Raw genomic sequence first — 10,515 nt, forward strand, 5'->3', positions numbered from 1 at the left:
ACTTTAATTACAAAGATAGGTGGCAGGGCCCACAGGGCTTAGTTTGCCTATCCCCGAGGCCAAGGGAGATGAAATTTTTAAGAAGAAGCCAGAAATGGAAGTGAAAAGGAATAACCAACAGTCTTGAAAACTGTAGAGAGGTCCAACAGCATTACAACTGAGAAGTGGACCTTGCACTAGGGAATTATAAGAACGTTATGAGGTTATTTTTTTATATAACGGTAGCAGAAGCCATTACACTGTCAAGTGCACAGACAAAAATTGGGGGAAAAATGAGTAAATTGCATATTATATCTGCACAGTACCAACATCCCAAGATTTCCATAACTGATTGAAATTTTAAATAGTCATCTGGGGTTATGGCCATCACAGTTGCTGCTCTATAGAGGCATTAGCAGTAGCAGAAGTAAAGGAAACAAGAAACAAGGCATCATCGAAGCATTAGTAAGCAAAATGGGACCCTGGAGAGCTATTTCTAATCTTGGAGTTCACCGTCCTTTGAGTCAAGCTTTATTTACTCATGAATGTTTCTCTCACTATCTGTCTTGATGTGCTGGGAAAATAGTCTGTTTGAACAACTGATATTCTGAAACCAAATGAAGTCAGAATATCAGTTGTACAAATATATTAGGAAGGGCGTGCCACATAGACCTTGATGTAACAAAGTCCTGAGTTTTAATTGACTGTGTGTGCAGCCAGCATGAGGCGACCAAAGAGAAAAAAGCTAGTGTTGTTTTTAGAGAGTATTAACATCATAGATGATTCCTATGTGTGTGACTCCAGCTGAATCCCCCTATGCTCCAGGCACAGATAGCCAGAGGGATCCTTATCAAATGACACAGTTTTGTATCATGTCATCCTTCTGCTCAGTACCCTCCAATGACTTCCCTGCTCACCCAAAGCAAAACTGAAAAGCCTCTGTCACCCTCGAAGGCCCTCTGTACTCTGCATGACCTCCTCTGCCTCCTCTCTCTGTCCTCATCCAGTTCCCTGTATTGGTTCCAGCCACAGCTTCCTTGCAGGTCCTCAGGCACAGGAAACATGTTCCTTCCTTATCACCTTTGCACCTGTTATCTTCTCTGCCTGGAATGCCCCTCACCCCACAAACAAAACCCAGAAACCCTCACCTGCAAGCTTCTCTCGCTCAATTCCTTCAAGCCGTTGCTCAAGTATCTTCTTCTCCATGTGGCCTTTCCTGGCCACCATCTCAAAAATTGTCCAGCTGCCACTAAGCAACCCCATCTACTTTCCTGCTTCATTTTTCTATATGGCACTTGCTATCTGACATAGTATATCTTTTTCTTTTTTGTTAATGATCTGTATCTCTGCAGTGTGAGAGCAGGAATTTTAATCTGCCTTGTTCACTCTTGTTTCTCCAGTAGCCGGAAGACTGCTTGCTACCTCATAGGTGTTCAATAAATATCTGTTGACTAAATACATAAGCGATGTAAAGAAGTAGTAGTTTTATGTATTATCCAATATGTGTTCCGCCTCTGTAATGGTATTTTCAGTTTAGGTATGTGTAAAAAGAAAACTGCCTAATTTGAATAGTCCAGGAAATGGTGAGAGATTTAGAAGGAGTGTTATATAAGGGAATGAGTGAAGAAGCAGTAAATTTACTGTCAGGGTAAAACAGAATGATGATTGACTACTAAGAGTCAGGCTGGGACTAAATGCTTTGCATATATTATCTTTACTCCTTAGAGCAGCAGTAGCAGGAGAAGAAACTGAAGATTCTCGGTGCAAAATCATTACCCAAGGTCAGATGCTTGCAAATGACAGGGCCAGAAGTCATCCCATGTTCCCTGAAGCCAGAGCCATGTTTTTATACTAAAGAAGCTTCATGAGCCTCCTTTTTTGGAACAATTTCTGCCTAGAATGTGTTGGAGGAGGATTCTTCTACCCACTGATACTATGAATTTTCCCAAACGTTCCTCCCCAAACATTCATTTTTCCCTTTTCCCGCACTCCCCCTCTGCCCTCCTTTCTAGAATAAAGCAGCAGCTCTCCTGGAAACCGGGGTTTCTCTAACTGGGACACGTTTCAGCCTTGGCAAGGCGAACAATTAGGGCATCTGCAGGTAGCGGGGAGCCTGTCAGTGGCTAAAACAGGGAGAAAAGAGGCCCATCAGCCCTGTGGCCCCTGCCTGGGCAGCCACCTCACACCTTCCATCTATGTACGGCCCTCTCCTCTCCAGTTCTGGCATGTGGAGGTGAAGAGATTCAGTATCTGCTTCTGGGATTCATTCCTGTTAGGAAATGTTAGTCTGTAAGCTTTCGTGTATGTTCTTAGATTGTTGTGTTGTACACGTTTAATATTGCAACTTTTCCTTAGGAGTGGGTGCATAGGCAGGTTTACTTCAACAGAAATTAGAAGACTGGTCTTTAGACAGCACGCACGCTGGGGTGAGGGGAGGTGAGAATGAATTAGTGTCCCCTGCATCTGTGTCAGTCTACTGTTACACGAGGGGAGGACACAAGCAAAGTTTAAATGTCTCATGTGAGTTGAAGAGAAAAAACATGAAATATACCTTTGAGTGACTATACGCCAGGGAGAACCCACCCATATGAGCGTCCTATCAAGTCTCAGCTAAGATGAAGAGCTGAAAAAGTGTTCGGCCAGCGCAGTGGCTCACACCTGTAATCCCAGCTACTTGGGAGGCTGAGGCAGGAGAATCACTTAAATCTGGAGGCGGAGGATGCAGTGAGCCAAGGTCGCACCACTGCACTCCAGCCTAGGTGACAGAGTGAGAATCCATCTGAAAAATAAGTAAATAAATAAATAAGTGTTGTTCATCATAACTAAATGTTGCCTTAGGGCCCAAGAAGAACCTTAGCTGCGCAATACTGAAGGATCAAAGAAGATACGTCAAAAGCCGAAGCACCTGTAAATACATTTGAAAATTTTGAATTGAAAAGTAAATGATGTAGAATGCAGTAGGTAGCTTTTATGTCACTAGAACAAGGTTGGCTCTTGGGAGGAGAATAAAGAAGAACGTTGTTAAAAGTACCTAGAACGTAAAGTATAATTAAAAAAAAAAGAAGAAGAAGAAATGTCAAATAGGACACATGAATGCATGGGTCTTGATTCCAAAAAAAAAAAAAAAAAGTAAACAAATCTAATTTTGCAGACTTTAATTGGCTTTAATTTGATTCCAGAATCAGACAACAGTCTGGACCAGAAATGTTCAGAATGCTTCACCCTACTGCATGTGCAGATTATATTTATAGCCAGAGAAAAGGAGGTGACATACAGAAAATGGAAGTGAGGTACAGAGACAGCTCAATTGGTTAAAACGCAGCATATGCATTAATTGAATCTGGTTTCAACAGTTGGCCACCTTTGATTGACCGAAACTCAGCTACTTGTTGCAAGAGAAGGTTACGGTCTGTTTCCACATCAAGTTAGGTTACAGCTCACTATGTACAGAAGAAACTTTATGCCAAACTTAAAACATGTATAGAGGCAGCTTTAGGCCAAACTTAATTCAGTTTAATATTGTTGTAGGCTGACTAATTGTAGTTGTAGTTCATCTACATCATTGCTAGGAAATCTCTAGAAGGAGCTGGGAGAATAACCTGGTGCATTGACTTTTTATTGCTGCCCTACAACTCACCCTAAAATTTAGTAGAATAAAATAGCAAGTCTTGTCTTTTTCTTTCTTTTCTTTTTCTTTTTTCTTTTCTTTCTTTCTTTTTCTTTCTTTTTGTTTTGCTGTTTTGTTTTGTTTTGGTTTTGTTTTGTTTTGTTGTTTGAGACAAGATCTCTGTTGCTCAGGCCTGGAGTGCAGTGGTGCGATCATAGCTCACTGGAGCCTCAACCTCCTGGGCTCCAGTGATCCTCTCACCTCAGCCTCCCAAGTAGCTGGGACTACAGGCATGTGCCACCACACTCTGCTATTTTTTTAAATTTCTTGTAGAGGTGGGGTCTCACTACATTGTCTGGGCTGGTCTCAAACTCCTGGGCTCAAGCAGGCCTCCTGCCTCAGCCTCCTAAGATGCTGGGATTACAGTGGTGTGAGCCACTGCACCCCGCCTAAAACAGCAGGTATTTTATTTGCTCAAAATTCTGTGAGTCAGAAATGTGGCATGCGTTTAGCCAGAAAGTTTTTAAGCAGATCTCACCTGGGGTCACTCATGGTGTAGTCATCTGGCGACTGTAATGTAGCTGGTGGGTCTAAAATGGCTCACTGACATGGCTTGCAGTGGGATTGGCTGCCTGCTGAGCAGCTTGTCTCTTATAGACTCTCCCGGGCTTCTTCACAAGGTGACTAGGTTCTAAAAACAGCAAGAGAAAAGGGGAAACCCAAGGTACAAGCTCTTTTCAAGCCTCTACTTGTGTCACATTTGCTAATGTCCCATTGATCACATCAAGTCTTAGAGCCAAGCCCAGAGTCATTGTTGAGAAGTGGCCACATCAGGGCATGGATACAGACAGACATGATTTATTGGAGGGATCATTACAGTAACAATCTACCATAGGGGAGTATTTGAAAATCAAAGTAAATCAGTTGAACTTCAGGTGTTGGGTTCTGAAATTTTCTCCCCAGGATTTTGACACATGGAATGAAACTCACATCGGATTCTAGAACACCTCCAACTCTGAGGAATGGCACCTCTCCCAGCAGTGGCTGCGTTACCCAAAACTGTCCCTCTCCCAGCAGTGGCTGCGTTACCCAAAACTGTCCCTCTACCAGCAGTGGCTGCGTTACCCAAAACTGTCTGATCCCTTTTTCATTAAAGAGCAATACAATCTTCAGTGTAAATTTTTTTCAGGTGTTTATAGATCACCTCCTGTTCTCTTACTTACAGAAGTTGATATTTTTTTGTTTCTGGTGTCCAGGTAACTTTCTTTGGTCTTTAAATGGGCACCCCAGAGAATCAGTCCTTCCTAAATGGGCTGAGATGCTCAAAGACTGATGGAGGTTAACTAGGGTTGATGTCCCTATTCTACATTTAATAAAAATAGAGTGGAATTATGCAAGTATGTAGATAAGCTAATCATCTGACCTAATCAGCAATGCAGATTTTGAAAAGCCTTTCTAATTACTTCCTCAGCTTGGCTGAAGGTATGGGTAAAAAGAGTTTCGCAGCATGATGGTAGCAGATGTATTTCATAATATTTATTGAAAATATTGGAAAGAAATCCTCAATTATGCTCCTGAAAAGTACATCAAAAAGATATCATATTTAACATATTTTAAACTTTCATTAAGATATAAACATAACATAATTAGATGATCATGTAACAACTCTCACGCAAGGTTTTGGAATCTTTCATACAATTAGACTTTAACTTTCAGAGCCAGATTGCTCATGGTTAACTGCCTCTATCTTCCTTGAGTTGTATTATTTACTATAAGAGCTCTAGTTGTCTTAGACAAAATGAGACTATCAGAATATTTTCTTTTTTCTTGGCTGTTTGCAAATTTGGTACCTTGGCAAAGGCGTCGTAGTGCATGATGTTTCAACAACTTTAAATGTTAAATTGTTGACATTTACAGGTATATGCAGCACCACACAATATGTGATTTGGAAGCTTAGATAGATCTGATATTCATTTTTCTTGGCTGGCTTTGAATAGTTGGAATGACTGTTAAATGAATCATTCTAGAACAGGATTGCCCCCAAAGAAGCTCTCTATGAATTCCTAACTGAATTCATATTATTACACAAAGTCATTCCTGGATCCTACGTTCTTTTAGTGTTGGTTGTTCATCTTGACCTTCCATTCTGTCAGCTACTCATTATCTTTCCAGTACATTCCTTTTAATATAAGTTAGCCCAAGCCAATTTCTGTTGCCTACAGCCAAAATAAATCTTAAGTGATACGGTTCCTTCAATTGCCCTTCCAGTGACTGAGTAGTTAAGCTCCCTGTTACCAGATGGTGATGGAACTGGTTGCTTTGCCCCACGGTTTCTCCAACATCCCTCTTCTAGTGGAACTCCTCCAGAGATCAGATGGCAAATTAACAGTCTTTTTGTCTCATAGCTGGTGGTACAAAGAAAATATTCAAAAGCTCTTAATGAATATTATTGCCTAATTCCTAACATTTGAGGAGGTAGAGAGTCATATGACAGTTAATTGTTGTTTGTTGTTGTTGTTGTTGTTTTGTAAGACAAGGCCAGAAAATATGGATAATCTGGTGTGTGACAATTTCCTTGTTAGCAATGTTGAAATGAAAGCATAGTTGCATAGGAGCTGAAGGTCATAAACTGTGACACCTTTATATGTCCAAACTCTTAAATCTCTAGATCAGTTCCTCAACCTGGGTACTTCTGCCATTTTGAACTGGTTCATTCTTTGCTGTGAGGGGCTGACTGTCCTGTGCATGGTGGAATGTCTAGCAATATCCTTAGCCTCTGCCAATTAGATGCCAGTAGCACCGTCCCTGCCCCCCACCGCAAGCTGTGACAAACAGTAATGTCTCTGCATGTTGCCAGGTGTCTCTTGGGAGGCAAATTTGCCCTTGGTTGAGGACCACTACTTTATATTATTTGAATTATCTTCTTTTAAATTTAGTATTTACCAAACACTTCCATTGTGCAAAGCACATTTTGGTATATTTATAGGCAGGATGTGTGTCAAATACATGGGTGCACACGAGGTTGACTAGATGTAAGTTCTTTCCTAACCAAGTGTAGTTAGAAATGTAATGAAATATGTTGAAACTGTCTAGATATAGTTTTTCTACCCAGACTGTAAATAGTAGACACAATCATCTGAAGTTGCCATTTAGTGGGTAAAAATGGTGCATTCTCAGCAATTCCACGTGGTTCAATGTAATGTATGATATACAGTAACCAAAAAAAGTGATTTGAGACCAAAAAAAAATGAAATTATGAAATGTACCCAAATGTCATTGTGACCATGATTTCACTTGCATTTTGCCTTCCCCCACAAGCAGTGGTGGTTTTAGAACTCTTAGGCAGCCATACATTTAACAGTGTGGGTGTGTAGCTCATGTGGTACTTTTCATTGAAAAGATATGCCTAGTTTGTGCTCGAAGCGAGGGCTGATAGAAATACTGGGCAGTGGTTGCTAAATCTATTCATAGGGAAAAGGGAGTGGAAATGAAATCTAATTTTTAAAAATATGTGTTAAGGTATGTTGACAGCAACCCAAGGATCTGATAGTCTTGGCCATCAGGGGTCAGAACATTGTGCCATTTCCTGCTTTGGCAAATTCACAGTGGGAGAAGAATCATATCTGGAAGTGGCTTTTTGAAAAATAAAATCAGGATAGAGTTCAGGAGCACTGTTAGCACATATAAACAAGATTTCTAAAATGCTACCACTTCTGCCATTTTTATGCCTTCAAATCCCACCTTATAGTCGTAATGAACTTGGAAACAGTGATTCACTGAAGTAAGAAAAGTATGTATACTTTCTTTTAGTCACGCAAACCCTGTTCTTCTTTTATCTTATTATGAGAGCTATAAGCAACTAATATCTCCTTTCCGCATGCTCTCTACCTTCCAGGGAGAGTGCTAATGAGCAGTGAAATGGCTAGAGCTCTGGCAGCGGAAGCAAGGAGGAGGAGAAACCAGAGGGTTGAACAGTGGCTCAGGAGCTACGTAATCAGCTTTTGACCACTCAGGAGTTGGTAATATTGTGGATTTTATAGTTTCTATTCTATAATCATACCCTGAAACTCTAGAGAGCTGGTATAGGTTTTGTAAATCCAATGAAGGGGAAAAGAATAAGTACTCAGAACATAAAATGTGGAGCTTTCAGTAATTCCTGTGATGTCTAAAGAATTCCGTTTGCTTGATATGCACAGAAGAGAAGTTCCATGCTTGATGTTGGTCCAGGACAAGGTTAACTTTCTGCGCACTGATTTTAATTCATTATATATGCCTTTTCTCCCCAGCACAAATGGACCCCCGAGGCCTATCTCCCAGACAAAGTAAAAGTGACAGTGATGATGATGACCTGCCAAATGTGACCTTAGATAGCGTTAATGAAACTGGATCTACGGCCCTTTCCATAGCCAGAGCAGTACAAGAGTAAGTATCACATTCACAGGATGAAATAAGAATTGCCAAGGTGTTCAATGGATAATGGAAACTACAGCGTCTCCTGTCCCCCAGCCGTGTCATTCTAGCTGTGAACTGGCATGAATGTCAGCAGCTTTTCATTCAGCTGAATGCTCTTTGGGAGATTAGGGCAGTGAATGGAGTGTTTTAAAGAGTTGGAAATTCATGCTTTGATGAGATATAAGACCTCTGTGCATCTTTTCTAATACCTCCTGCACCCTTCTGAACTCTGCAAAAAAAAAAAAAGTTGTTCTTTTTGAACGTCACTACTTGATTATCATCATCATTATTACACAAAGTCAAGGGAAATATGGCAAGTATTGTTATCTTGTTTTGATAGGAAATGACAGAATAGCTTTTTAGATTATTTAAATTTGGAAGGTAATATGTTCATCCTTTGAAAAATAGAACTCATATATGATTTTTAAATGAATCTTTTCTCTCTCCTTTTACCTGGACCATAGGGTTAGATTGCAGCCCTCGTTTATTGAAAATAGCTGCTTTTCTATCAGTCAACTTTGTACCTAGAATTGAACCTAAACGATTGAAAAAAAAAAAAATCTGTGTATTTTTTTCATAGAATAATTTTTTCAGCTTCATTGATATCTAATTGACACATTAAACTTTATATATTTAAAGTATATGTGCTGATTTAACATACATGTACATAGTGAAATGTTTACCACAATTAATTAATACATTCATCACCTTACATAGTTGTCTTTTTGTGGGTGAGAATGCAGAAGTTCTACACTCTTAGCAAATTTCAAATTTCAGGTATACAGTACAGTATTGTTAACTGTAGTCACCTTGCTGTATATTAGGTCCTGAGAATTTATTCTTCTTCGATCTGCAAATTTGTACCCTTTGACCAGTATCTCCTCTTTTCTCTGACACCCCAGCCTCTGGCAGCCACCATTCCTCTCTGTTTATGAATTCAACTTTTTAAAAAATCTTCCACATATAAGTAGTGTCATACAATATGTGTCTTCTAAAGAGTAATTTTTAATAACATAATATTGAAGATGAGGAGGATTTAAATCACCACTGTTACTGCTGACACACTTGTTAATGAACAGTTCACTCAAAATTATCTTAGTTACCTTTACGTCTCTTCTATCAGTTTATTTTCCCCAAATGTTGATTAAATACCTACTTTGTTTTATTCATTAGGCTTTGACATTAAAAAAATAATGAAAGAGAGCCTTGGTATTGCATTTCAGAATTCACAGCATAAGTGTATGTCTGTATGTATATAAAATGAATAATATATCTATGTTATAGAGATAATATGTATTATATGTTGATATTGTATATGAATGTACATATAGTACATCAGAGAAAACAAGATATAATGGATCTAAAATGAAACGTGGAGTCAGATCTGGATATAAATTTCCATGCAAGCTCTTAATAGCTGTGTGACTTCTGGCAAGTTATTTAATCACTCTGAGATGAGAAGAAAATCAGAATAGTTACCTGACAGGACTATTGAGAAGGTTTTGATATAGCTATGAGGTATGAAAAGTAAGTCACAAAGTTCGGTATATAGGAAGCTTCAGTTATTGGTGAAATTAATATTATTAGTGATAATAATAGTAATTAGTAATAATAGTACTAGTAGAAATAGTACTAGTGCAGTAGTTTAATTTATAACTACAAGGAAATATAAGTACAGCAGGTGTCATTATTCTGATTTTATAAATGAAGAGACTAAGGATCAGAGGTTAATGACTTTTCTAGTCACATAATAAATGGTAACAAGACAAAGTTTAGAACTTTCAGCTCCAAAAACATCTTTTTCTAGAGTGCCTATAAATCTGTTACCGGTAGTATTATTCTACTTGAGCACTTACAAAAACATTGTTTTTACGCCTGTAATCGTAGCACTTTGGGAGACCAAGGCAGGAAGATCTTGAGGTCAGGTGTTCAAGGCCAGCCTAGCCAACATAGTGAAACCCCATCTCTACTAAAAATACAAAAATTAGCTGGGCGTGGTGGTGGGCGCCTGTAACCCCACCTACTCAGGAGACTGAGGCATGAGAATCGCTTGAACCTGGGAGGTAGAGGTTGCAAGTCAGCTGAGATCATACCACTGTACTCCAACCTGGGCAACAGAGTGAGACTCCTTCTAAAAAAAAAAAAAAGAAAAGAAAAAGAAAAAAAATGTTTATCTCCTACTTGTTTTGGTCAAATAACTTAGTTTCTCCAAAGCAAATGTTAACTTGTGCCAGCATAGACACTGAATCCAAGAGATTGCTGAGATCTTCCTCATCCCTGACTCACCACAGTCAGCACAGTGATTCTGATTTTGTGTGAGCTAAATCCTAAAATTGAGGAGTCTGTGTTCTCATCTGTGTATTTAGACTAAATGATGATAAGTTTCAATTCTGAGATGAGTACGTTTCACAGACATTTTAATCACATTGTTTTCCTGCATCATTCTAATGTGTATTTAATTTGTGTGTGTGTGTGTG

General features: G+C 39.2%; 1 protein-coding gene across 1 annotated transcript in view; it reads left to right on the plus strand.

Annotated features, from left to right (window-relative positions):
• KLF12 (Kruppel-like factor 12) overlaps positions 1 to 10,515 on the plus strand; it is a 507,200-nt gene that overhangs the window by 328,406 nt on the left and 168,279 nt on the right. The window contains exon 5 of the mRNA XM_011972015.1: positions 7,873 to 8,008. Coding sequence (XP_011827405.1) covers positions 7,873 to 8,008 — 136 coding nt within the window. The remainder of the gene's footprint in view (positions 1 to 7,872; positions 8,009 to 10,515) is intronic.

This window comes from Mandrillus leucophaeus, unplaced genomic scaffold (assembly GCF_000951045.1).
Source record: "Mandrillus leucophaeus isolate KB7577 unplaced genomic scaffold, Mleu.le_1.0 Scaffold126, whole genome shotgun sequence".
NCBI classification, from domain to species: Eukaryota; Metazoa; Chordata; class Mammalia; order Primates; family Cercopithecidae; genus Mandrillus; species Mandrillus leucophaeus.